We start from the raw sequence: 24,509 nt of genomic DNA, 5'->3' as shown, positions 1-24,509 counted from the left end.
CCAGCCACTGCTGCCAGGACCGGCTGGGGCTGGTGGCTCTGAGGACGCACTGGCCAAGTGGCCCGTGCCCTGTGGGGCTCGGAGTCTCAGGGCTGCAGTGGGGTCAGGGTGACAGATCTCTGTCCCATAAGGTCCCAGTGCCAGGGATGCCCAGGGGTTTCCTGGCTCCTGGTTTTGCTGGGACCTCCATTCATCAGGTGGGAACTGGGAACAAATCCAGCCCCTAGTGCAGCCCACCCTGCTCAGGGAAGCTCAGGGGTCCCATCTGAGCCCGGGTGGGGTGCCGGGTGCTGGAACAGGGCACAGTGAGCAAGCGATGGACAGAGCGATGGCAGCAGCTGGGCTGGTTCCTCGATATTTATAGACATTCCCAAGGAAGCAGTGAGGAGTGAGCGGGCAGGCTCTAAAAAAGGCCAGGCAAGTGCCGAAGGTGCAGCCTGGCCATGGGGCGCATGGTGAGGCCGACTGAGGCCAGGATGGCAGAGTGCCAAGGTGGCCCAGGGGACATCCCAGTGGGATCAGGAGCCTGAGTCTGGGGTAGCAGGATACAAGGGTGTTGGTGAACCTGCGTGTAAGGACAGAGCGGTGCCAGGGTATTGGGGTATCAAGACTCTGGGACACCACAGCGCCGAGCACTGGAGTGTGGGGCTCCTGTGGCCCCAGGGCAGATATCCGGAGCTCGGCCCGACCAGGACATCCCGGACAGGGGACAGAGGAGCCGAGACTGGGAAGGGCGGGGTCGATTGCTAGGTAGGGGCTGCGGGCAGAGCCAGGCTGAGCCCTGACCCTGATCCGAGAGTCCCGGGCGGTGCTGCAGGGACCGATCCCGATCTCGGCCGTGCCGGGCAGTGCCGGGAGAGCCGATCCCGATGGTGCCGGACGGTGCCGCAAGCGCTGATCCCGATCCCGGCCGTGCCGGGCGGTGCCGGCTCCGCCACCCCGATCCGGGTTCCCGGCGGAGGCGGAGCCGCGCAGGGAGGATCCCGGGACGAGCCGTGGCGGAGCGGCCATCGCTCGGCACCACCCGGCTCGGCTCAGCCCGGCCCGGGGCAGCGCGAACGGACCGGGGCGGGGGCAGCACCGGGAGGGTGTCCCGCGGCCGGGCTGTCCCCGCGGGGGGCCGTGCCGCGGTGGGCAGCCCCCGGCCCCGCCGTGTCGCGGTGCCGGCCCGGACCCCCCGGCAGCGATGGCCGCCCGCATCCTGCACCGGCTGCGGCACGCGCTGGCGGGCGAGGGCGGCCGGGAGGAGCCGGCGGGCGGCGGCGGCGGCGAGGCCGAGGACTGCCCGGAGAGCTCGGAGCTGGAGGACGACACCGAGGGGCTGTCGACGCGCCTCAGCGGCACCCTGAGCTTCACCAGCCACGAGGACGAGGAGGACGAGGAGGAGGGGGACGGAGCTAGCGAGGAGCTGGAGGAGCCGCCGCAGGCGCCGGGGGCGGCAGCAGGCACGGAGGACGGAGGCAGGTGCTGGGGCGGTGAGCTGGGGGGACTAGGGTGACTCCAGGGACACTTATGCGATGGTGGCGCCCGGCAGCCCGACAGATGTCAGAGCCCTGTCCCCGCGGGGGGCACTGACACCCCTCTCCCGGCACAGAGTGGGTCTCTGCGGCGGAGCGTCCCGGCGGCAGCCTGCTGACCCGGCAGCTGCAGGAGCTGTGGCGGAGGTCGCGGGGCAGCCTGGCACCGCAGCGGCTGCTCTTCGAGGTCACCAGCGCCAGCGTGGTCAGCGAGCGCTCTTCCAAGTACGTGGTGAGTGAGCCCGGCGCGGCTGGGCGGGCACGGGGTGGGTATGAATCCTGCTCTCCCGGGGCAGGCATCCCACGGGGCTGCCGCTTATTTTTTTCTCTTTCCCCGTGCTGCTCGGATGGTGCTGACGGCTCAGATGAGCCTCAGGTAACTATTGCTGATGGGTGCTGCGGCTGCAGCAGCCCAGTCCACTCCCTTCTGTTTGGGCAAACTCCCCCAGCCCCTTTGTGGCCGCACAGCCCGCTGTGCTTGTGCCGGGAGCAACGTGCCCACAGCACTGCCTGACACCCGCCTCCCCCGCAGCTCTACACCATCTACCTGATCCGCTCTGGCCAGTTTGACAAGGCCCCTGCCACCATCGCCCGGCGCTACTCGGACTTTGAGCAGCTGAACCGCCGCCTGCGCTGCCGCTTCAGCTGTGACATGGCCAGCGTTGCCTTCCCCAGGAAGAGACTGCGCCGGAACTTCACTGCTGAGACCATTGCCAAGCGGAGCCGAGCCTTCGAACAGTTCCTGTCCCATCTGCACTCCATCGATGAGATCCGCCGCTCTCCTGAGTTCCTCGAGTTCTTCTTCCTGCCGGACCTGCAGGCCGCACAGCGCCTGACCTGCACTGGCATGTACCGCGAGGCCCTGGCCACCTGGGCCAATGCCTACCGGCTGCAGGACCGGCTGGGGGTGTGCAGCTCCGGCCGCTTCCTGCTGACGCTGGCCGGGCTGGCTGTCTGCCACCAGGAGCTGGACCAGCTCAGTGAGGCCCATGGCTGCTGCGAGCAGGCGCTGCAGCTACTGGAGGCCCAGGGCAGCCACCCACTCCTGGGACCCTTCCTGCAGGCCCACGTCCACCTGGCCTGGAAGGTGGGCAAGGACAAGCGGCGCTCGGAGGCCCGGCTGCAGGACCTGCGGGAAGCTGGGCTGCCTCTGCAGCAGCAGCCTTCCCTGAAGGAATGCCTCATCAAGGAACCTCTGGAATGAGCCACCTGTGCTCACATGGGCGGGAAGGCAAGGGCTGTGGGGGAGCTCACACGCCTGTGGCAGCTGGGAACAGCGAGGGAAATGCCATGGGTGGTAATGGGGCAGGGGAGCAGCACTGCAGTCCCACGGGCAGCACAGCCCATGCCTGGAGCTGCCTCCTGAATGCACTTTCTCTGTGGTTAGTCTGTTTTGTGGGGCTGGGGACTCAAGGGGGTCCACCACTCACACTGGTACTGCCAGAAGCTGCTCCCCCTCTGCAGGGGATCCTGGAGTGGCTGAGACTTTAGCTGGGACATACTGGCACCTTGCAAGGGAACGGGAAAGCTTCTGGCAGGGTCCAGGGCTCTTGCCAGGAACTTCCCATCAAACTTACACAATAGAAAGGACTTATTTAATAAAATCTTGGCAGGAAGAAGAGCAAGGCGCCTGCTGTGTCTGTTCAGCCTTACTACCCGAGGGCATCATCAGTGGGAGGCCTCAAGCCTCCACATAGAGGTGGGAGCTGCCTCATCCCCTTCTCCCAGTTCCCAGCTGGGCCCAAGCCCAAGCCCAGTCCTGGGGAGGAGCCCAAAGACAAGCAGAAGCAGCAACTGAGGAGCCAGGGCAGTACAAGCAGTGCAGAAGTGAGAAGAGGAAACAACGTGTGCCAAAGTAGCACCTTCCCCTCCTGTGACCCAGCCTGGCATGGGGGCTGAGCTGATCCACTGTGCTCCTGGCACTGCCTGCCCTCGTCCAAGCCCAGTCACAGGTCCAAGGGGACAAACTCCAGGGACAGAGTCCAGCTCTTCACCCAACGGCTTTATTTTAAGGTGGGCGAAGGATAGCTGATGGCAGCGTGTGCTTACGTGCTGTGCAGCTAGCAGCTGGTTGCAGCGATGCTCTGTTGGTCTCAGTCTGTTGCAGACACCTCCGGCACTGGGACTTCCTGCAGTGCTTGGTCCCAGCTGGTCTCCTTCCCGTTCCTGTCCAGGTCCTGTCTTGATCTCAGGGTCCCTCTCTCGGCATGCTTGAGCCCCAGTTTATAGGGTCTCCTTAGCTAGAGCTTGCTCTGGTTTGGTGTCTGTTCCACCCTAATGACACCTTCCTGTGCACAGGTGACAGCCAGGACCCCATCCCTGCGCCACAGCCGTCCCTGCACCAAGCCCCGGCACCCACCTGCAGAGAGAGACTGTCAGACTGCAGCCCAGTGCCCCCAGGACAGGCAGGGCTGGCCTTGGCCGTGAAGGTCTCCCAAAAATGCACTAAGGACTTACCAGCCCAGGGGCTCTCACACTCGTACAGCATCCAGTGGTCAGCTCTGAAGGGCGCATGGAACCACATGGAATGGTCAAGGGAAACCATGAACTTGATGCGGTACTGCCGGTGCGGGAGCAGAGCCGTGCCCAGGAAGGCGTAGTCAGAGATGTAGGCGGCCACGCAGCAGTGCACCTTCATGTCAGTCTCCCCTGCAGAACAACCCGTGCTGCCTGTCCCGCAGGGGCCCGTGGGACACGTGGAGTGCAGAGCCCCAGGGGCTCCGCTGCCCTGGAGCCAGCTGCCAAGCACAGCTGAGATTCTTCCAGACTTATTCCCTTTGCCATGCCATGCCCCAGCATGGCTGATGGCATCATCTCTGCACCCAAACCTGTATTACAGCCTTGCAGTGTTCAGACTAGGGCACAGGCAGGCCCCTAATCACAGCCCTCCCAGCCCACTCTGTTGCAAGAGTGCTCCACAGTGTGAACTGGTGCTTAAGCCCTTGGACTGGGAGGCACCTGGACACAGCAGGACCCACCTATGTAGCCTCGTGCTCGCACCCAGAAGAGCTGCTTCGGCTCCTGTGGCTCTGAGCTGAATATATCTGGTGGGTTCACAGGTTTAATGTCAATTGGCACATCTTGAGCTTGGATCTTGGTGAGACGCTTCCTGTATCCCTCAGCCACATTAGGATTCCTGCAGCCCGGCACAGAGAAGCGAGGTTAACGCCAGACAGGTGGGTTGGAACACATCCTACTGGCAGCAGTTCCAGCCCAGGGACCCAGGGGCACACAGAATGACAGAATTGCACAGCTCCGGTTGTGTCCTGCTCCTCTCTTCCCCTCCCAGGCATACTTGAGAATTTCTCAGATAGTCCTCTCCCACACCTCCCTATGCCCCAGGCAGCAAGGGGCGTCTCCGGCATGTCCCTTCCACCCCACTCACTGCAGGAACTTCTGGATGAGCTCCTCCTGTGTCAGCAGCTCCTCGGGGGGTGGCACGGTCGGCATGGTGAACTGGTGCTGCACTGGGCTTCCCTGGGAGAGCTGGAAGGAGGCCTGGCAGGTGAAGATCGGCTTTCCATGCTGGATGGCCTTTACAGAGCGAACAGAGAAACTCTTCCCTGTACGGGTCCGCTCCACCTCGTACAGCACCGGCACCTTGGGGTCCCCTGGGACAGGAAAGGGACGTTCTGCCGCTGGGCCACGGCGCACCACGCGCAGCCCAAACCCGGGGGCCGGGCCCGGCAGCGCCCGTTTTGCTGGGATCGGGATGACGGCGCCTCCTCACTCCTGCCAACTTCCCCAGCGTCCCAAGCCCTGCCGGGCCCCTCCCGAACCCCTGCACCCGTCGCCGCCGCCCGGTTCCCCGGTTCCTCGGGCGCACCTGTCCGCACGAAGTAGCAGTGAAGCGAGTGCACCTGCTCGTCGCGGCTCACGGCATGGGCTGCCGCCACCAGCGCCTGCCCCACGATCTGCCCGCCGAAGAGGTGCTGCGTGGCGGGCACCCAGTGGTGCTGGCCCCTGCGGGGAGAAGGCGGCCACGGTGAGGGTGGCGGCGGAGGAGGAGGCGGCCCCGTCACGCTGCCCCAGCGTCCACCCGCACCTGAACAGGTCGACCTCCAGCCGCTCCAGGTTCAGCACGCTAGTGATCAGCACGCTGCGCAGGTCCCCGGACGGCGGCGGCCCGGATCCTGGCCCCGCTCCAGCCCCGCCGGCGTCGCCTGGGGCCCCCATCGCCTCCCCGAACCGGGACCGGCACCGCCACCCGACCAGCACGGCGGAACAGGAAGCACCGCCCACCCGCGCGGCAAAGGCCGCCATGTGATTGGACGGTAGAGCTGTCAGTCACCCTTATCTTGTCAGGATGCTCTGAGCTGGTTGGTTCGCCTCCTGTGAATCGGGAGAAGACGGCGCTGATTGGTCAAGATCATGGAGCGGGCGGTGCCCGGCTGGTTTAACGGGGATGGCGGGGTGGGCTGGGGCGGCTGAGCGGAGGGGTCCGGGCGTTCCTCTGCGCCCGCCGCTCGCCATGCGCCCGCATTCTCGCCTACAAGGGCTGCCTCCACGGGCTGCGGAGCTGCGTCCCGGTGCGCAGCCACAACCGGCAGCATGGCACCGCTGTCCGCCAGGACATCAGGTAAGGCCCGCCCGCCGCGTCCGTCTGGAGCTCGCAGCAGCCGCTGCGGTAGGGCCGTGCGCCCGGGGTCCCCCGGTGTAGCACCGCCGGGCCCCATGGAGCCGCCGCTTGGGCCCAGCCCATCGCTGCCCCGGGGCACAGGCCCTGTCCCGTACCTGGCTTTGCTAACCGGGCTGATCCCGGTAGAGTGATGCCCCGGTACCGGGGCGCCGCCAGCTGTGCCACACTCCTGCTGTGTTCGCTGTAGAGCTCCTGTCTTTTCCAGCTCAAGGCTTCAGCCATCAGCATCTGCAGCATTCTCCAGCTGTCCTTACCTCTCTGCAGTGGAAAGGTGATACCAGGTTTCCCTCAGGGAGCACTTCCTTCCGTGGCCTTCACTTCTCCAAGCGGGTGCAGTGACACTGTTTGCTTTCCTGGCGGGGGGATCTGCTTGTGCGCACAAAGGCTACAAGGTCACTCACTAGTTATGCAACTGCTCCCTTTGCCCTTTTAAAATATAACTTGCCTTCTTAAAATACAGTTTAACCTCCTTCCTTGAAGCTTTTCTTGTCATGTTGAAGCCTGCTGCTCCAGAGCTGCAGGACCGTGTGGTTTAGGGATCAAGATACAAACGCGTGGTTATCAGCTTCCACACCAAAGTGATGAAGTGCTTCTTCAAGCAGTTGCTGAGAGTCTTCTCCTACACTGGGCACCGGGCAAGGGAGGACAAGTCCTCTACGCCTTCCTTGTGGAGGGCAAGGAGTGAGGGTGGAGAGTGGTGCACTTGTTGCTGAAGAGAGACATGAGAGAGAGCCCCTCGCTGAGCCTCGAGCTGCTGCAGAGCGACGGGGAGCAGCTAGAGGAGGGGGAGGCAGCCAGGCAGGAGCCGGTGCCCGCACGCCGCTCTGGGTAGCGGCCACAGCGAGGGGCGCTCCCGGCGTCCCCGGCCCGGTGCGATGCGCAGCGGCCGCGGCGGGCGGCGCCCGAGCGCTCCGGTGCCGCCGCGGCGGGCGGTGCCGAGCGCCGCGATTGGCTCGGGCGAGGGAGGCGGCGGCGGAGCGCGGCAGGACCGGGACGCGCCGCGGTGTCCCCGGCGGTAGCGGCAGCCCGGGGCGGGCCCGCACTGACAGCCCAAGCAGCTCAGCTGCCGCGGTGCAGCTCTCCGCGTTCCCCCTCTGCCAGCGGCTGCGGCAGCTGTGCCTGGAGCACCGCACCGAGGGGCTGGCCCTGATCGCCGCCAGGAAAGCCATGGCTGCAGGAACTGAGAGCCACCGGCAGGAGCTGCTCACCGTCCTGAGAGACCTCATCACGCCGGATTTGGTGCCTCAGCTCCACCTTACTGGCTGCTCGACGATGGGATCTGGGCCACGCACATAGGGCAGCTGGGAGGAGAGCAGAGACTTCTTCATGGAGCTGGAGATTCTCATCCATGGGCTAAGTCAAATTTTCAGTGCTGGGCTTTCTCTGGAGAGCTGCATCACCACCTTGGCCCAGCATTACAGAGTGTGTTTCTAAGATCCCTCCTGATGCCATGACACTCTCTGCTCCCCATCCTGATCACTGTGCTGCTCAGGCAGCTCCCCAAAGTCTGCCTATTTCAGATGTGTCTCTTGCCCCTCTGGTGTGCCAGGGTAACACATCCCAGAGCTCTGACCAGGCTCCCCCCACTGTGGCAGCAGCTCAGCAGAAGCAGCAGCCCATGTCAGCCTCTCTTGTGGCTGTTGAGAGTCGTGTGATTGTTCTCCAGAGTCTACCAGCTCTCTGAGGCCCTTCAGTGTCAGCCTGAAACACCTCATGCTCTTCTCCAGAGTGAGCCAGCAAGCTCAGTTCCTGTTAGATCCTGTATCCTGTGGCAAAACTGGAGGCCACGGAAACTTCAGAGGATGACAGTGAAGATGAGATTACCCAAAGGACTGAAGACAGCACCAGGCAGTCTTTGAATGGCATTTGCACAGAAGCTGCTGCCAGAGCGCCTAAGGCAGTGTTTCGGAAGTCCAGGCAGCTGATTTGCACCAGGTAGGACAGGCTCAGTGTACAGATCCAGGAGGATGCCCACCCTGTGGGCATCTTCCAGGAAGGCCCAAGTAGCTACACTTGCCACTTCAACTTGGCCTTCCAGCTGCCCTGCTGGCACATCTTAGCTCTGCTGAATTCAAACAAGAAGCTCTTGCAGAGGGAAATGCTCAGTAGACCATGGGAGGGGGGATGTGATGCCCATCAGGCTGGGTGACACAGTGCTGATGGCCTCTTGGAGGTCCTAAAGAGCTCCTGGAACAAGTCTTTGGATAAAGCCCTGGTGGTGTCCTTCCTCACAGCAGAGATGAGCCATCTGCTTGCCACAGTAGTGAGGACTTGGAGCACAGGACTCTGTGGAGCTGGCTGACAGCTGGGTCAGGCCCTACACTGAGGTGAAGCTCCGGCACTGAGTGGGAGCTGAGCTGGGTGCTTCCACTGTGTCCTGTCTTGCACCTTCATTCCCCTCAGCCTGTCATTTCCTCGGCGTGGAAGGGGCAGTTTGGGTCCTTGATCTGCTGAGTGAGTGTCACTTCTTGCATGAGGCAGCAGAGGAACTGGATTGGGAGCTCCTGATCCTGCAGGAAGGGTAACAGTCACTGACCTGGCTAACAGCTGTGGCCAGGAGCCAGCTCTGGATGGTGCAATGTGGGAGGTGCTGGTATCCTAGAATCTGCTGAGTTGGAAGGGACCCATTGGGATCATGTCCAACTCCAAGTCCTGTGCAGGACACCACAAAAATCCCACCATGTGCCTGAGAGCATTGTCCAGACATTTCCTGAATTCAGGCAGGCTTGATGCCATGACCACTGCCCATTGCCTGCTGCCTGTTCCAGTGCTCAACCACTCTTTAGGTGAAAAACCTTTTTCTGATATCCTGCCTCAATCTCTCCTGATTCAGCTTTATACCATTTCCTCGAGTTCTGTCACTGGTCATGACAGTGAAGGGATCAGTACCTGCCCCTCTGCTTCCTCTCATGGGGATGCTGAAGAACACAATGAGGTCTTCCCTCAGTTTCCTCTTCTCCAGGCTGAACAGACCAAGTTACCTCTACTATTTCTCAAAAGCTTCACTTCCAGTCCCATCACAATCCTCGTGGCATCTTTTGAATGTTCTCTAGTAAGTCAATGTCTTTTTTATATTGTTGTGCCAAAACTGCCCCCAGGACTTGAGGTGAGGCTGCACCAGTGCAGAGCGGGGCAGGACAATCCCCTCCATTGCTGGCAATGCTGTGTCCGATGGCCGTAGGACAGGACTGGCCCTCCTGGCTGCCAGGGCACTGCTGATCATACTCAACTTGCCATCAACCAGGACCCCAGGTCCCTTTCCACAGTGCTGGTCTTCAGCTTCTTGTTCCCCTGCCTGTATATACCACCAGGATTGCCCTGTACAAGGAGCAGAATCTGTCACTTGCTCTTGTTAAATTTCATACTTTTGGTGATTACCCATCTCTCCAATTTGTCGAGGTCTCTCAGCCGGGCCTCTCTGCCCTTAATGGAGTTGACAGCTCCTCCCAATTTAGTGTTGTTAGCACGAAACATTAGTATATTACTTAGTATTTCTTCAAGTCCTGAGTCCAAGTCGTTAATGAAGATGTTGAAGCGAATTGGGCCAAGGATGGAGCCCTACAGAACCCCTCTTGTGGCTGGACACCAGCCTGATGTCACCCCATTCACTGTTTGTGCCCAGCCTGTGAGCCAGTTGCTCACCCATTGTGTAACAGGGTTATTCAGCTGCAAGCTGGACACTTTGTCCAAAAGAATACTGGGACAGACAGTATCAAAAGCTTCACTGAAGCCCAAAAACATTACAGCTACTGGCTTTCCTTGGTCAGTTAGGTGGTTACCCTGATGTAGAAGGAAATCATGTTCAACAAGCAGGACTTTCCCCTCATGAAGCCATGCTGGCTGTGACCAGTGACTGTGTTCTCCTCCAGGTGTTTTTCAGTACCTGCCAGAATGATCTTTTCCATGATTTTACTGGGCACTGAAGTGAGACTGACAGGCCTGTAGTTTCTGGGGTTCTCCTTCCTGCCCTTTGAAATCGGGACATCATTCCCCATCTTCCAGTTATGTGGGACCTCTCCAGATTCCCAAAACTGCTCAAAAATCGAGAGTCTTTTTGATGACATCAGCCAGTTGTTTGTGGTTTCTCAAATTAATCCCATGAGGGCCCATAGATTTGTAGGGATCTAGGTACAATAACACGTGACAAAACTATTTCATCTGTGGCCAGCACCCGCAGGTCCTTGCAGCATACAGCTGTGAGGTGTTGTGCAACAGAGCCAATAAATCACCCTTGTGTTATTTGGGAGCTGAGTCTGTCCCTGTGCCAGCTGCAGCCACCCCTCCCTGCCCAGGGAACAGGGCATGGGGAATGGGGCAGGGCTTTGGGCAGTGCTCCTCAGTCGTCCTGTGTCACCGTGGTGCCTCAGGTGGCAGGAGGTGGCAGCTCCTGAAACCCTGCAATGCCACTGTCCGGCAGACCATTATAGAGCAGGGGTGTTGTTTGTCTGGTTGCAGCAGCTGCTCTCAATTCCTCAAGAAAGAGGAACCCGCCCTTGTGTGCGGGGGTCACTGCCGGGCAGATAACACTGCAGGGAGGTGGGGAGCAAAGGCTTCGTGCAAGGGTGGGGGAGGGAAAGCAGCCTGGAGAGTAAACTCCCTCGTCTGTGGGCGCTGCTCTGGAGTGGGTGAGTTCCCCAGCCCCATCGCAGCCAGATGAGCTCCAGCCCCAGCAGCTCCCAGCCTGTTGTTGGGACACAGCAGGGAATGTCAGAGACCTGGCTCCATTGCGGTAGTTTGGTCACTGTCCATGTTTTGCCCATTTAGCAGTTCCTTCATCAACACTTTGGTGTTAATGGAGCTGGCTGTGGTTGTGGGCTGGGGATTTCCTTTGAGCACGAGTTTTGTAACATGATCTGATACTATCGAGTCTCCGACTAAATATAGCATCGTGTTTCTTTAAAACACCTTTTTGTAAGCTTAGAGCTGCTCGTTTCCCCTTTGGTTGTGCTTTGCCAGCCTCTTCGCTATCTTTCTGGCTCCGTGGGAACCCCTCTGATTTTAGGAGACCTCTCCCCTCCAGCCTGTTCCTCTGCACAGCTGCCACGCTGCCTCCCCTCCAGCCTGGCATAGGCACTGCAGGATGCCGGCTGCCATCCCCACCTGCCAGGAGTTGAAGGGTCTGGCTGAGGGCACAGAGCCGAGGGCATGGAGCTCCAAGTCAGGATGGCTGTGCCCTGCACCAGGTCACTGTGACTGGCTCTGTGGCCACAGACACGTGCCCAAGCAAGGGCTGCTGCCAGCACTGCTGTCTGGATGCTCCAGGATCTGACTCGTCCCTCTCCAAGCTGAACGCACAGGAAATAACTCATCGTTCTCTGGGTAAACATCTTTCCCAAGAGTGAAACTGCCCGGCCGGCCGGCATGAGCATCGGGCTGTAATTTACCTCCACGTGAGTGCTGTGCTGTGCCCTCCCACGCTCCACCCACTCTGATCCACCCAGACAGTCCCAGCGTAATTCCAGGGCCGGGGACACGTCCCAAACCCCCCAGGGCTGTGGCCTGCTTCCTCACTGGTGGGGGAACTGCTCCCATAAGGGGTTGCTGAAGCACAGGGCGTCCCAGCCCCCCAAGCCTCCTTTGACAGAGTCTTGTCTGGAAGCATTTTATTGCTCTCTCTGACCCACATCAGTCCCCCTGCTCATGCTCTGGGCATGACACACCATCAATGTGGGGAAAATCCCAACCCCACCTTGCTCTGCATTCATGTCAGCCCTTCAGCAGCACATGCTGGGGTGAGTGGGCAGGGAGAGGCACAGAGCCTGCCAGGCAGCCATCACTGGGGGGCTGCTGATGTGGGGAGCAGCCCAGCAGCATCCTCGATACCTCACTCATGTTGGCAGAAGCTCTTGAGTAGCGGGGGCAAGTGCAGGCCATCGATGGCCAGGCGGTGCACGATGTGTTTCTGGATAACCAGCCGGCACAGCGTCTGCAGGGAAGGAACTGCAAGAGAAAAGAGAGTGTACCTGAGCGGGGCAAGTCGGCAGTGAGGCTGAGCACAGCGGGGTGGAGGAGCTGGCAGAGCTTCTCGGAGGCACTGTGGTTAAAGGCAGTAGTGGGTGAGTTTGTTCTGTGGCATCATCCTGCCCTGGGCTTAAACTGGCTGTGCGGGGGCTGCTGCCAGGCTGCTCCAGCAGGGCTGGTGGAAGCTCAAGGGCCCCGGGCAGCAAAGCTCTCCCGTTATTAGGAGGAAGGTTGAGAGACAGTTAAGTGCTCAAGCTGTGTGTGACCGTGCCTGGTTTGCATTTCTTTCTCTGGTGGCTGTCAAAGCAATTCCCCAGGGTCTCACATACCCATGCTGTTCTTTTTCTCCATCCCACTCCCTTGGTCTGCCTGCACTGGCCCCAGCACCAGCCTGCTGGGTGAGTGCAGCTGGTGCTGCACTGCCTGCAGAGACAGCGCCCACCATACCTTTGGGGCAGACCACCATGAGAACCATCCCCTTGGGCACCTGCACAGAATCTGCCTGGTTCCTGCTTCTGTGATACGACTTCCCAGAGCCATGGGTGGCCCAGCAGCAAGGGTACTGTCTGCTGCAGCCACTACTCCTCAGGTGTTACACCAGGGAGAATACCAGGTTCCAGCCTTGGCACAGAAGCAGCTGCTCTTAACACCAGCATGAGAAGCTGTAGCTCCCAGTGCTGGTGGCAGGCAGTACTCTGGCTCTAGCTCTTCTTCTGCTTCTGTCTCACCTGATCCATCGCCTCATTTTTCCAGTGTCGTGCTAATTAGCACTTATTAGCCTGGTCCCTCCCAGCAAGCCAAGGGACACGGGATAATGCCCAGGCTCTGATGGCATCACAGGGTGTCTGCCCAGGGAACACCGTGTCTGGGGCACACAGCAGGTGCGTGGGCGCAGTGTGCTGAGCCGTGGTGGATGTAGGTGGATGTTTTGATGCCAGGGCAGGATCTTAGTTGGCTCTGGCTGCCACGTGCTGTAGGCAAGGCTGGGCACAGCGAGGCCTCACAGCTGTGGGACAGCCCCAAACACCCAACCCTATCACTCTGCTTGGGAAGGGTGGCCAGGGGGGGTCTGCCTGACTGCTGCTGCTGGGGGTCTCTCCCCTGGCCCCAGCACAGCACCCATGGCAGAGCTTTCATCAGACTCTGCTCAGCAGCGGTACTGTGGATCTTGCCTGTGCTCCACAGGAACCAGAGGCTTTCTTACCCCATGTCCCTCTGCCCAGTGGCACACGCCAGCCTTCCCTCTGTTGACAACTATGGCATGATCCCACCAGAGCTCCCCCACTCCTGGCCCACGCAGCACGTGCCGCAGGGAAGGGCACAGGTACCTACAGCCATAATCCACCGGGATCACCCGGACGCTCTTGGTGGAGGCAAAGACGTCAATGACGGCGTAGAGCGGGCGGGTGGTGGGCAGGCCCCTGGCGCTCGGCCCCATGTCCTCGCCGTTGATGACGATGTGCATGTCGGCGGTGCCGTCGGGCTGCGGGGCGTACAGCACCCCGATGCGGCTGCGCCGGGCGGTCGCGGGCAGCACATTCATCTTGTACAGGTCATCCAGGATGTGGCTGTAGCGGCCGGGCCGGCTGCGCCCCACCAGCGTGTCACGGGGGATCCGCACCCGCTGGATCAGCAGGAAGGGCTCCCAGGGGCGCCCCCGCGCCTGCACCTCCTCCCCCTCCACCACCACACGGTTGTGGTTCCGGGTGATGGCAAACACCCAGGTGTCCCCCAGGTTGACCAGGTCCGGCAGCGAGTACTCAGGCACTACCTCCAGGCTCTGGGGATCGTGGGCTGTCAGTCCCACGCGCAAGTGCCCGCACCAGCCCAGCTCCTTCTCCTCAATCTCCACCAGGAAGATCTGCCCGGGTGCCAGAGGCTCCTGGCTGAAGCAGAGCCCGTTGGCGAAGCTCTCCACCCGTGTGGCTTGCGTGTGTGAGGCATCCAGGCGGATGTTGGCGCCGTGGATGTGGTGGAAGCGTGCAGCAAGCCGGCACCGGGCAGCCATTGCTGCGGGAGCTATTTTTAACTGTCCCTGTCACAGCTGCTGTGAGGTGGTGACAGCCCGGCTGGGAGGGACAACCAGAGGGCTCAAGGGGGATCCTAGTGCCATGGGGGAGGTTGGGGGGGCCCTGTGGCTGCTGGGCACAACCGGGCCCAAACCAGACCCACAGACATTCCACGCTGGACTGTCCAGCGCTGCCGCCTGGGCCGGGTGCCTGGCTGTGCCCATGCTGTCCAGTAGCAGCTGGCAGGGCCCGGTGGTGCCCCGTGGTACCAGCTATAGCCAGCAGTGGCCAGCGGTCATCACACGGTGATGACTGGCAGTGCCTGGTGATGCCCGGCTTTACCCAGCGGCGCTGGGTGGCACCCAGCTGTGGTACCCGGCGGTGCCCACCGGCGCGCCGCACCCCCCGCCGGCTGCCCCCGTTCGGGTGCGGGGGCTCCGTCGGTGCCCCCCCCCCCCCCCGCGGTCCCGGTCCCGGTCCCGGTCCCGGTCTCGGTCCGGGGCCGCTCCCACGTGCGGGGGCGGGGCCGGGGCGGGGCCGGCCGCCCCCGGGGCTCTGATTGGTCGCCGTCGGGCCCCGCCCCGCTCACGTGAGCGCCGCAGGTCATATGGGCGCGTGTCATGTGCCCGCCGTGACCGCCGCCTGCGAGCGCCGCGCCGGGAGCGGCCGCGGTCAGCGGGACCGGGGGGGCGCCGGGAGGGGACCGGGGGACGGGATGGAGGGACCGGGACCGGCGCCAGGGGAGCCGACTGGGCCGGGCCGGGGATCAGCCCCGAGTGCCGGGCCGGGGCGCTCGCGGGGCGCTGCCGCGGCCGTTCCTGGCCGACAGCGCCCTGACCGTCCCTTCCGCCCAACGCAGATGGGGCCAGTGTTGCTGTCGTCGCTGCTGCTGCTGGGGTTGGGCCGGGCCGCCCCCCCGGACCATGAGGTGACCTACCTGCCCGGGCTGTCAAAGCAGCCCTCCTTCCGCCACTTCTCGGGCTACCTCTGTGCCGGGCCGGGCAAGTACCTGCACTACTGGTACGTGAGACTGCGCCTAGCGATGGGGGGGCATCGGCTGGCACTGGGCACTCACAGCTACACGTCCGCAGGTTCGTGGAGGCGCAGAGCAATCCCCAGAGCAGCCCCCTGGTGCTGTGGCTGAACGGGGGCCCTGGCTGCAGCTCCATGGAGGGCTTTCTCAAGGAGCATGGCCCCTTCCTGGTTAGTAGTCACTGCTATCCCGTGGCTCAAGGGCTCAGGGGATGACCGGCTGCGTGGCACGAGCCATCCCGCTGTGTCCTGCCCTGCTTTGCCCATCAGTCACCACCTTCTTCCTCAGATCCAGCCCGATGGGGTCACACTGAAGTACAATGAGTACGCATGGAACAAGGTACAGGCACTGCTTCCCTTCGTGGCTTTGAGATGGGGTGGCCGTGAGCCAGTTCCTCCTGCTCTCTCCATGGAGCTGACTGCTGCTCCCCTCCCACCCAACACACCCTCCTCTCGAGTCTGCTCTTGAGCAGCACAGGAATGTGGCCACCCCAGTGCAGCCCTGGGGCGGGCCACACTCCTGTGGGTGCTGCCATGGGTGGAGCTAGCAGTCCTGGGCCCCACTGAGCCAGAGGGTCTCCCCTGATTGCTGGCTCCTCTGCTGTCCTTGCAGATTGCCAACATTCTCTACCTGGAGTCTCCTGCTGGTGTCGGCTTCTCATACTCAGATGACAAGAAGTATGGCACAAATGACACGGAGGCGAGTGACTGGGAGAGCCCTGCTCCCCTGCCTGCCCACTCCTGGCCATGGGGTGCAGCCTCACCACCTGACCATGCCACCTTCTCCCTGCAGGTTGCTCACAACAACTACCTGGCACTGAAGGACTTCCTCCGGCTCTTTCCCGAGTACTCCAAGAACGATCTCTTCCTCACAGGGGAGAGCTATGGAGGGATCTACATTCCCACACTGGCAGAGTGGGTGATGCAGGACCCCAGCCTCAACCTGAAGGTGGGCAGCTTGGCTCTGCCCAGCTGGGGAGCAGAGGGCTTGGCACAGCCGGGGTGGGACCAGCCGGGATGTAGGGCACGCCTGGCCCTGTAGCCTTTCATCTCTTCCTGGGGTTCTGGCAGCAGCTGCTGGTGGACGTGTCTGTCCCTGCTGCCAGGGGAGTGTCCTCAGGCACCCCCAACCCTCCCTGTTCCCTCCGCAGAGTAAACAGTTCCACATCTGCTTCCTGCCTGCGGCTGCTGTGCTGTGACTGCCCCGCGGGGAGCTGGAACACAACAGGGTTGTTTTCTTCTTGCCTCGCAGGGAATCGCTGTGGGAAACGGCCTCTCATCTTATGAGATCAATGACAACTCCCTGGTTTACTTTGCCTATTACCACGGGCTGCTGGGGACCGAGTAAGAGCAGAGGGAATGCTGGATGTGCCATCCCTGTGCAAGCAGGATGGGTGCAGAGCTGAGGCTGGGGCTGTCTGGGTCGGTGGTGTTGAGACACATAGCCTGCCCTGGGTCAGCATCTGGGCTGTGGCTCCTTGTCCCAGGGCAGCTCCCATGGGTGCATTTGTTTGTGGGGTAAAGAGGGCACAGGGCCAAGCTGTGTGCCTTGTGGCCACTGGGCAGAGAGCTGCAGGGCAGCTGTCATGTCAGTGTTGCCACCTGGTCCAAGTGGTCCTGGTCTCTGCCTGCAGGCTGTGGAAAGACCTGCAGGCCTTTTGCTGCTCCCAGGGGAAGTGCAACTTCCATGACAACTCCAACCTGAACTGCACACTCAAGGTGAGGGAGCTGGAGCCCCTATACCTGTGCCAAGCAGCACGTGCCTGGGCCCACAGGTCCACAAGGGTCCTGCTGAGTCCCAAACCCTTCTTGCGATTCCTTGCAGATGGGGGAAATGATTCAGATTGTAGAGGAGTCTGGCCTCAATATCTACAACCTCTATGCCCCATGCGATGGAGGTGTCCCAGGGAGCATGAGGTGAGAGTGGCCCCAGGGAAAATAGTTCTATAGGCACCAGCTTGCTTTGGTTGCACTGGCACAGAAGGACATGGTGGGCTGGGCAGGGGGCCCCTCTGGGACACATGGATGGTGTGTGGCTGCTGCTGAGGACTCTCCCCCCAGGACAGCCCTTAGCCCTTGTTCTCCAGGGTTTTCAGTCTGTCCTCATACTCATTCTGGCTACAGATATGAGGGGGATTATCTCATCACACATGACCTGGGCAACTCCTTCATCCGGATGCCACTGAGATTCTCCTGGCGGCAGGTGAGCTGAGGTGCCCACGCTGCTGGGCTGTGAGCAACCTCTCTTCGGTCAGTTGTGCTGTTGTGGGCAGGAGGGGCAGAAAGCACTTGCTCCATGGGGCAGGTGCTGCTGTGACAGTGACTCTCCCAACTCTCCCAGAACCTGTTCCGGATGCCAGTAGCCCGAAAGAAGGTCCGGATGGACCCGCCCTGCACCAACTCCACAGCCCCTAGCATGTATCTGAACTCCCCCGAGGTGCGGAAGGCTCTGCACATCTCTCCTGAGGCCCCAGAGTGGCAGGTGTGCAGGTGAGCAAGGTGTGGGCAGGGAGGGAATGCTCTGAGAAGGAGCAGACATGCTGACAATGTTTCCTCCACAGCTTCGACGTGAACCGCAGCTACAAGCGCCTGTACATGCAGATGAATGAGCAGTACCTCAAGCTGCTTGGAGCCACGGTGTGTGCAGGGGAGCCCACAGACCCTGGGAGTGTCTCTGCCTGCTCAGCCTTCTACCTGGCTGGGGCTGCTGCCCTGCCAACAGCTCACTCTCTGTCTGCTACACAGAAATACCGGATCCTGGTATACAATGGGGACGTCGACATGGCTTGCAACTTTCTCGGGGATGAGTGGTTTGTGGATTCCCTGTGCCAGAAGGTAAATGGGCAGGGCCCAGGCCAGGCCAGTCACTGGCTCCAGGCTATGTGCTGTAGCTGGCTGTGGCAGGAGCATGGGCAGGGCTAGCTGCAGGTGCTGAAGGCACTGCTGCTACTCCCAGGTGCAGGTGGCTCGCCGGCCCTGGCTCTACACTGAAAACGGTGAGAACCAGATTGGTGGCTTTGTGAAGGAATTCACCAACATCGCTTTCCTCACTGTCAAGGTAGGGCTGAGGGCTCTGGGGGCCAGGGATGGGGCTGTGGGTGGGTGTGCTGGATACCAAGGCTGCAGTCAGGGTTGAGTGGTGTTGGCTGGGCTGTGGCAGCACCCCAGCTGCACCGCCAACCACTGTGCCTTTCCTACAGGGAGCTGGCCACATGGTGCCCACAGACCGGCCGCTTGCTGCCTTCACCATGTTCTGCCGCTTCATTAAGAACCAGCCTTACTAAGAGTTGCAGAGGTAGCACCCAGCGCTCCAGCTGCTCTCACCACACCACCTGCCCTCACCGCCGGCACCTTACACAGCCCATCCTCGCTGCTGCTCGGCTACACCATGGACCTGTTATGCCTGCAGCCTTCCCCCTGGCTGGACGGGGTGAGGGCCATGGGCTGGGGGACTCTGTCATTGTGGGAGAGGCGTTGTGCACCTGCTGCAGCCACCTCCTCCCTTGTGGCTTCCTGTCTTGGCTACTCCCTGTCTGAGGCAGCCGCTTCCCTCCCAGGCAGGGAGCAATCCCCAGCACTTCCCCTCGGCCCCACACGCACATGGCCTGAGCAGGCTATGAGGAGCAGCAGCAGGGGGCAGCTGAGTCCTGCTCACCCCTACCTTGGCTCCCACCACCTCTGCTCCCACTGAGGGAGACTTACCACCACTATCACAACAATCCCACTGCCAGGGCACGCAGTGCTTCAGGAACTCACAATAAACTCTGACCAAGGTGGTTCTGGTCCTCCTTGCACCCTTGTGCCAGCCCCTCCTTCCCCTTCTTCCGCTCTCTGAGGAGCACCAGTGAGTGCCAACGCCCTTTGCCAGAGAGCCCTGGGCTCTGTGAGCTGTGCCCTTTCTGCAGGGGTCCCTGCATCAAGTGAAACGAGTGACCCACTTAAGCAGCGGCAGCACAGTCACTCTGAGCTCTCCAGCACTGCACTAAGCTGCTTCTGCTCCCAAGGACCTAAGCTGGGCAGCAGCATCGGCTGCCTCCTTTCCATCTCCCCACCATCTAACCCAGCATGGACATGTCCTCCAAGCAATGAGGCCATGTGGTTAGAGTCAGGTGGTTTATTAGTGTGATGAACAGGGCTGCAGCAGGGATTCCCAGAGCACCCTCTCCACCTTGCTGCGCCCCACCAGGGCCTGGATGCCCTGACAATGTGCTGGTGGTACCAGAGAAGCTAGTTCCTACCTACAGTCTACGGGTCCAGCCCAGGATCTGCCCTTGGTCCAGGGAGGAGAGCTAGAGTGAGCTGGGGTCCAGGCTGGGCTCTGCGGGCTGGGAGCTGGAGTAGGCAGCGGCAGTTGGCACTGGGCGGTATTTCTCAATCACCTCCCGCAGCCCCTTGGAGAAGTGGAGATCAGCTCCCACTGTGAGGAATCCCTGCAGAGGGAAGAGGGTCAGTGCAAGCTTGGAGGTGACAACGCCATTCCCAGCAGGACATGGAGGCACAGGCTGTCCCATCCCACCACATACCGCGTGATTGGTGACCACCTCCCTGGTGAAGTCCATGCCTTCGGGCAGTGGGATCTGCACCCCCTTCTTTGTCCTCTCTGCAGAGAGGGAGAGTGGGGATGAGGCTGAGCCCTGTTATGCCCCTGCCTACACTCCCAGTTGTGTGGGAACAGTGATGCCTACCATTAATGATGGGCATGATGGTCAGCTGCAGCAGGGTCTTCAGTGGGGCCTGCAGTGAGAACAGCTGTGGGAGAAGAGCTGGGGTCAGTGTAGTGGCAGAGCTGCCAGCCAGGGCAGGGAGGGCTGGACGTGGGGATCCTGAACTGACAGCCTCTCCCCAGCCCACCTCACCCCACGCTGTGGCTGGGTGTAAGGGTTCCCAGGCCATCACCATGCTCTCACCGCAAGCGACTCCAGCGCTGACTGCTTGGAATAGATGCGGAACCTGGGCAGAAGGAAACAGTTGTGAGTAGGGTGTGGAGGGGACTCTCCCCATGCCCCCGTGGGACCCCAGCCATACCGTCGTAGGTCCAGCTGCACACGCAGCGCCTTCCCTTGCAGAAACACCTTGGCACTCAGCTTGGTTTCCTGGGGGAGGGAGAGGGCTCACTCACAGCAGGCAGAGGACAAGCAGGCCAGCTCATGCCACAGGTCCAGTGTCCCTCTGCTCAGTCACACCAGTGCCTTACAGGATGGGAGACACTGTTCCCGTATACACTGGGGTGACCGCACAAGGAGCCCCAGCCCCCCTCTCACCATGGCCATGCTGGAGAGCTGAACAGGTGGGCGGTCCAGGGGCACCAGTGAGATGTTCAGGAAAGCAGAGACAGAGACTGAGGTCCCCGAGGGTTTGATGGTGCAGCGGGGCGGAGCAGAGACCTGCAGCACGAGCCGCAGCGGAGCATCCACAGAAGGGCTCTGGGGAAGGTAGGTGAGCTGGAGGCTGGGTGCAGGGCAGGGCTGGGCTCTGCCCTGGAGCTCTGCCATGCCTTCCATCCTGTCTGGGGGCTCCTTACCAGCATGAAGATGGTCCCAAAGAATGTGGCTCTCAGCAAAACCTCCAGGTCCTTGGGTACCTGTGGGGAGCACAAACCACTGGAGGGGGAGCAAGCCGCTGCTGCAGGTCCCAGCAAAGTTGCTCCCTGGATGGCACCTCCTTTGCTCTGTGACACAGCCCAGCCCTCCTTACCTTCTCCCCCTGGAGCTCTATGGTCAGTACTCCTGCCTGGAAGTACGAGTGCATGGCTGAGTCGAAGAAGTACTCAGAGAAGGCAACATAAACCATGCGTTCAGTCTCCTTGATCACTGGCTCCACCGCGTGGTTCTCCAGCTCCTGATCCTCTCTCACCCGGGGGAAGAACATGCCCTGGGCCAAAAGCAGGAGAGGTTCCCACAGCCACAGGGCAGCCCACGTCACCTGCTCCATGGAGCCCAACGTGCCTGCTGCCACAACCTTTTCCCCAGGGATGGGGAAGGACCAACAAGGCAGGACCCAGTGTTCACCTTGAAGTCGAGCTCAAGGGTGTCAGTGGAGATGGACGGATCCCGTAGGAGGGAATAGTCAATCCCGATATGCTCATCCACATAGTTTCTCACTGCCAGGGAAGATGTGCTGGTGTGACTTAGCCTGGAGCTGCCTGGCAGCCTGATGCCCAGCCCTGTCTGCCCCACAGTGAATGGGATCCAGCCCCTTTCCCAGGGCAACACACACCAGGCACTGTGTCCAGCAAAGAGTTCAGCAGCACCAGGCTGGCATGCTCCAGGGATGGGCAGATCTGCAAGGCAAGGAGTCAGGCTGAGGGGAATCACTCCCAGGACTGGATGAGGAGCTGCAGAGGCAGGACAAGGCCCAGCAGACAGGTGGGATATGATTCTACCCTCTCCCACACACAAAGGGCCGGGCCCTAACATCCCACAGCCCCTCTCTGCGCTCAGCTGTACCTGCTGGCTGAGGAGGAAGCGCATCCCCGTGACAATGAAGGTGCTCAGGAATTCATAGACCTTCCTGGAGAACACAAGAGTGGTTCTGCACTGCCTGTTCTCCCTGTGGCTCTGTGGCCATTCCAACACATAGCTGGGATGAGGAAGCACTGAAGGTGTGGGAAGGGAGTCAGGGAGCCAGGCACACACAGAGGGGTCAGGTGTACCTGAGTGTGCCGGAGAAACCAGCATGCATTCTTGCTATGGAGGCGTTGCAGGTCATATTGGAGATTTTGAGGCGCCCAGCCTCGTCCTTGGCCAACTGCAGCACTGTGTAGATATAGACACCATCCGCAGAGGCATTGATGGACCCAATGTCGTAGCTAGAAGCCAGGAAAGCAGATGAGAGGAGCACACAGCTCCTGCCAGCTGCAGGACAGCAAGGCACCTGTGGCACCCAACAAGCACAGCTATGGGGTGGGCTAGCACCCAGAGCAGGAAGTTGGGAGGTAGCTCACAAGAACCAGTAGAGCAGCTGCCTGCGGAAGCGCAGGCTAATGGAAGCATTGTTGATGTTGAAGACAAGGTGCTGCTGGGGCTGGAAGTTCAGGTCTGAAAAGGCCAGCTGCAAGTCTGTCACCTTGACCCTGCAGGAGGGGACAGGGGTGGTTAGACAGACAGATGGACATAGGAAGCCGTGGGCAGCACGCAGCACTCACTGGCTGATGTTGTACTGGAACTGCCCCTCATTCCCATGCAGATCCGACACAGTGATGTTCTGCAGCTCCTGCTCCACAAAGCGCAGCCCCTCCTGCTTCACTGCAGGGAAAAACGACGCTGGGCTGGGACGTGCCCTCCCGGCAGCATCGCCCCTGACAACCCCCACTCCTCCCCGGCCGCCCCATGGTGGAGCAGTGCAGGCAGAGCCCTACACAAGCACAGACCCCAGGAGGGTGCCCAACGTCCTTCTTTCCCAGACTGTGAGATCCTGGCTGGCCCCTTACCCAGGTCCAGCCCCTTGGAAGTAATCCGGATCTTACAGCCAGGAGGGCTGTGCAAGGCTGCGACCAGCGAGGGTAGAACAAGGAGAAGGAGGCAGCCGCCGGCAGCCATCTCGCACCTGGAGGCAGAGAGCAGGGTCAGCACGGACTGGCCTGGGCACGTACAGGGTGTCATCACAGATAGGCCTGGGGGACACACTGGAAGGGAAGCAGCTGTTGTCCAACCTGCCTGGGGCAGGGGATAGCTCCAAGGAGCACCCCACGGCTCCACTGTTCTCCCTGAAACCCCCCAGTGCTGCTGCCCAGGTCGCCTTTGCCCGAAACCTCTGGACCAGCAGCCCACGAGGGGCACGGCCCCCACCCCAGGGTGCTGTGCACAAGTCCCTGCATTGGCCCTGTGGAGCCCGAGGGTCCCACATCTGGGAACACTCACTCCAGCATTCCCCCCGCCCTGAACACACCCCGCTCCCCAAACCGCAGGGACAGGCGCCAGCCCCGTGCGTGCTGCTGCAGCGGGGAGCCCCAGCAGTTCGCAGAGGAGTGAGCCCTCGCCCGTGGTGCCGTCCCACAATCCTCACAGCCCCCCCGAGATGTGCCGCCTGTCCCCAAGCTGGTTTGAGACGGGAGCTGGAGCCTGTCCATCCCGCAGCAACAGGCAGAGCTCCGTGCGAGGCTGTGAGATGGGACGGGGCTCCCCCACAGCTTCCCCCAGTTCTCTGAGAGGAGAGGATGGGGACCCCCTCCCCGGCGCTGTGTGATGGGATGGGGCTCCCCCACAGTGTTTTCCTCCAATTCTATGAAGGGAGAGGATGGGGGATCCCCTTCCCCGGGGCCCGGAGCCACCGTCCTGCCCAGAGGCTGGGGTTTCCCCCACACAATGCCGGCTCAGTTCGGGTACTTACAGCGCGGCTTGTCCTCGGCTCCCGGCGTGGGGAAGCTGAATCACGTGAAGGCAGGAAGGGGGGAGAACACCACCAGCTCCAGGACTTTCTCATGAGCTGGCTGAGGTTTCCCTGCCTTTATATAGCCCCCAGCTGCCACTCCTTGCGGGCTCACAGCTGGGAGGAGACAGCGGGACGGACGGACGGGGAGGATGCAGGTCTGTGTCCCGCCGAGCCCGGCTGGCTGCCAGCACCGGCACAGACAGCGGCTCGCCTGGCCACCTCAGCTCTAGGCTGGACACGGAGCCTTCCTCGCCCCGAAAACACCGCTCCCCGCGTCCTGCACACGCAGCCACAGCCGCGGCACCCCCCGTGCGAGGGGCACATGTGCAAATGGCAGTGTCCGGGAGGCCCTGGGCTGCTGGGGACTCCAAGTCTGTGTTACGAAGTTTCTGCCAGTGCTCAGCTATCCCAGCTTCAGTGCAGACCCGGGCCGGGGGTGCTGCTGGAGCTGGTTCATGGCATCTGTAACATGAACCTGAGCAGAAAAGCTGCAGACCCTCAGGACTGCCCCGACCCCAAGGCAGGCAGCATTGGCTCCGCAGGAAATGCCTCTGGATGGCCTTGCTCCGTGCGTTAGCGGCAGCTTGGCTGGCTCCGGGGTCGCAGCACCGAGATGGGCACTGCCGGAGTGTCCCCATGAGTGCCCACGCCACCGTCCTGCTCCCGTCACGGGAAATACGGGCAGCTCCTCATCCAGGGGCTCCCTACCGAAAATCCTGCCTGGCCGAGCCATGCCGGGAGTCTGCCCCTGCCCTCAACCATCCCCTCAGCTACTTGAGCTGCCTCGCTCCAAGGCTGGAGCTTCACTGTCTCTTCACAGAGTCCGCTCTGCCCTCAGGGGTCGGTCTGAGCCGGCCCTTTGTGCCCCGGGCGGTTATCGGTGCTCTGGGCAGCGGAGCTGGGCCCCTGGAAGCCCAAAACGGGAGCCTCAGTGCTTACACAGCACTTATCCCTCCAGAACTGCCGCGCCAGCGTTAACTC

At 61.5% G+C, this 24,509-nt stretch overlaps 5 protein-coding genes, 1 long non-coding RNA gene and 1 pseudogene across 11 annotated transcripts in view; 4 read left to right on the top strand and 3 right to left on the bottom strand.

The window, feature by feature from the left end:
- The first annotated feature begins 804 nt into the window (after positions 1 to 804).
- Positions 805 to 3,142, top strand: SNX21 (sorting nexin family member 21). 4 transcript variants are annotated; one of them, XM_068207670.1, is made up of 4 exons: positions 805 to 1,464; positions 1,595 to 1,749; positions 1,883 to 1,893; positions 2,050 to 3,142. In XM_068207670.1, the coding sequence occupies exons 1-4, from the start codon at positions 1,187 to 1,189 to the stop codon at positions 2,719 to 2,721; spliced, it is 1,116 nt and encodes a 371-aa protein (XP_068063771.1). In that variant the 5' UTR covers positions 805 to 1,186; the 3' UTR covers positions 2,722 to 3,142. The 4 variants fall into 4 exon arrangements, with proteins under 4 accessions (XP_068063771.1, XP_068063773.1, XP_068063770.1 ...); XM_068207672.1 differs by lacking the exon at positions 1,883 to 1,893 and having other exon boundaries at positions 1,595 to 1,742; XM_068207669.1 differs by lacking the exon at positions 1,883 to 1,893 and having other exon boundaries at positions 807 to 1,475.
- A 362-nt stretch (positions 3,143 to 3,504) lies between these two features.
- Positions 3,505 to 5,846, bottom strand: ACOT8 (acyl-CoA thioesterase 8). Its single transcript, XM_068207673.1, has 6 exons — positions 5,563 to 5,846; positions 5,344 to 5,480; positions 4,903 to 5,128; positions 4,496 to 4,653; positions 3,975 to 4,166; positions 3,505 to 3,876 (listed from the first exon to the last, which is right to left on the bottom strand). The coding sequence occupies exons 1-6, from the start codon at positions 5,778 to 5,780 to the stop codon at positions 3,758 to 3,760; spliced, it is 1,050 nt and encodes a 349-aa protein (XP_068063774.1). The 5' UTR covers positions 5,781 to 5,846; the 3' UTR covers positions 3,505 to 3,757.
- Positions 5,847 to 5,993: 147 nt separating this feature from the next.
- LOC137484098 (uncharacterized) lies at positions 5,994 to 6,635 on the top strand. The gene is made up of 2 exons (XR_011004747.1): positions 5,994 to 6,096; positions 6,362 to 6,635. It is a non-coding gene; the product is annotated as an uncharacterized lncRNA (long non-coding RNA).
- A 242-nt stretch (positions 6,636 to 6,877) lies between these two features.
- LOC137484415 (zinc finger SWIM domain-containing protein 1-like) lies at positions 6,878 to 9,818 on the top strand (annotated as a pseudogene).
- Positions 9,819 to 11,744: 1,926 nt separating this feature from the next.
- On the bottom strand, positions 11,745 to 14,413 carry NEURL2 (neuralized E3 ubiquitin protein ligase 2). 2 transcript variants are annotated; one of them, XM_068207654.1, is made up of 2 exons: positions 13,446 to 14,413; positions 11,745 to 12,096 (listed from the first exon to the last, which is right to left on the bottom strand). In XM_068207654.1, exons 1-2 carry the CDS (start codon positions 14,123 to 14,125, stop codon positions 11,985 to 11,987), a joined length of 792 nt encoding a protein of 263 aa, XP_068063755.1. In that variant the 5' UTR covers positions 14,126 to 14,413; the 3' UTR covers positions 11,745 to 11,984. The 2 variants fall into 2 exon arrangements, with proteins under 2 accessions (XP_068063755.1, XP_068063754.1); XM_068207653.1 differs by having other exon boundaries at positions 13,450 to 14,410.
- Positions 14,414 to 14,690: 277 nt separating this feature from the next.
- Positions 14,691 to 18,934, top strand: CTSA (cathepsin A). Its single transcript, XM_068207668.1, has 15 exons — positions 14,691 to 14,797; positions 14,986 to 15,146; positions 15,218 to 15,329; positions 15,448 to 15,498; positions 15,772 to 15,858; positions 15,952 to 16,107; positions 16,411 to 16,502; positions 16,793 to 16,877; positions 16,984 to 17,075; positions 17,283 to 17,361; positions 17,500 to 17,648; positions 17,720 to 17,795; positions 17,904 to 17,993; positions 18,115 to 18,216; positions 18,359 to 18,934. Exons 2-15 carry the CDS (start codon positions 14,986 to 14,988, stop codon positions 18,440 to 18,442), a joined length of 1,416 nt encoding a protein of 471 aa, XP_068063769.1. The 5' UTR covers positions 14,691 to 14,797; the 3' UTR covers positions 18,443 to 18,934.
- Positions 18,935 to 19,257: 323 nt separating this feature from the next.
- The window catches only part of PLTP (phospholipid transfer protein), a 29,746-nt gene continuing 24,494 nt past the window's right edge, over positions 19,258 to 24,509 (bottom strand). Inside the window, exons 2-17 of one of the 2 annotated variants that reach the window (XM_068207666.1) lie at positions 23,487 to 23,542; positions 22,588 to 22,737; positions 22,303 to 22,402; positions 22,102 to 22,230; positions 21,811 to 21,966; positions 21,605 to 21,668; positions 21,375 to 21,438; positions 21,167 to 21,258; positions 20,853 to 21,029; positions 20,680 to 20,739; positions 20,420 to 20,581; positions 20,184 to 20,251; positions 20,066 to 20,108; positions 19,844 to 19,907; positions 19,682 to 19,758; positions 19,258 to 19,588 (exon numbers count right to left, since the gene is read on the bottom strand). In XM_068207666.1, coding sequence (XP_068063767.1) covers positions 19,448 to 19,588; positions 19,682 to 19,758; positions 19,844 to 19,907; positions 20,066 to 20,108; positions 20,184 to 20,251; positions 20,420 to 20,581; positions 20,680 to 20,739; positions 20,853 to 21,029; positions 21,167 to 21,258; positions 21,375 to 21,438; positions 21,605 to 21,668; positions 21,811 to 21,966; positions 22,102 to 22,230; positions 22,303 to 22,402; positions 22,588 to 22,696 — 1,506 coding nt within the window. In that variant the 5' untranslated portion in view covers positions 22,697 to 22,737; positions 23,487 to 23,542 and the 3' untranslated portion in view covers positions 19,258 to 19,447. Of the gene's footprint in view, positions 19,589 to 19,681; positions 19,759 to 19,843; positions 19,908 to 20,065; positions 20,109 to 20,183; positions 20,252 to 20,419; positions 20,582 to 20,679; positions 20,740 to 20,852; positions 21,030 to 21,166; positions 21,259 to 21,374; positions 21,439 to 21,604; positions 21,669 to 21,810; positions 21,967 to 22,101; positions 22,231 to 22,302; positions 22,403 to 22,587; positions 22,738 to 23,486; positions 24,178 to 24,509 lie in introns of those variants that run through there. The other variant, XM_068207665.1, reaches the window with a different exon arrangement.

This window comes from Anomalospiza imberbis, chromosome 17, assembly GCF_031753505.1.
Source record: "Anomalospiza imberbis isolate Cuckoo-Finch-1a 21T00152 chromosome 17, ASM3175350v1, whole genome shotgun sequence".
NCBI lineage: Eukaryota > Metazoa > Chordata > Aves > Passeriformes > Viduidae > Anomalospiza > Anomalospiza imberbis.
Note: the sequence above shows the minus strand (reverse complement) of the source record. Positions and strands in the feature narration are given on the sequence as shown.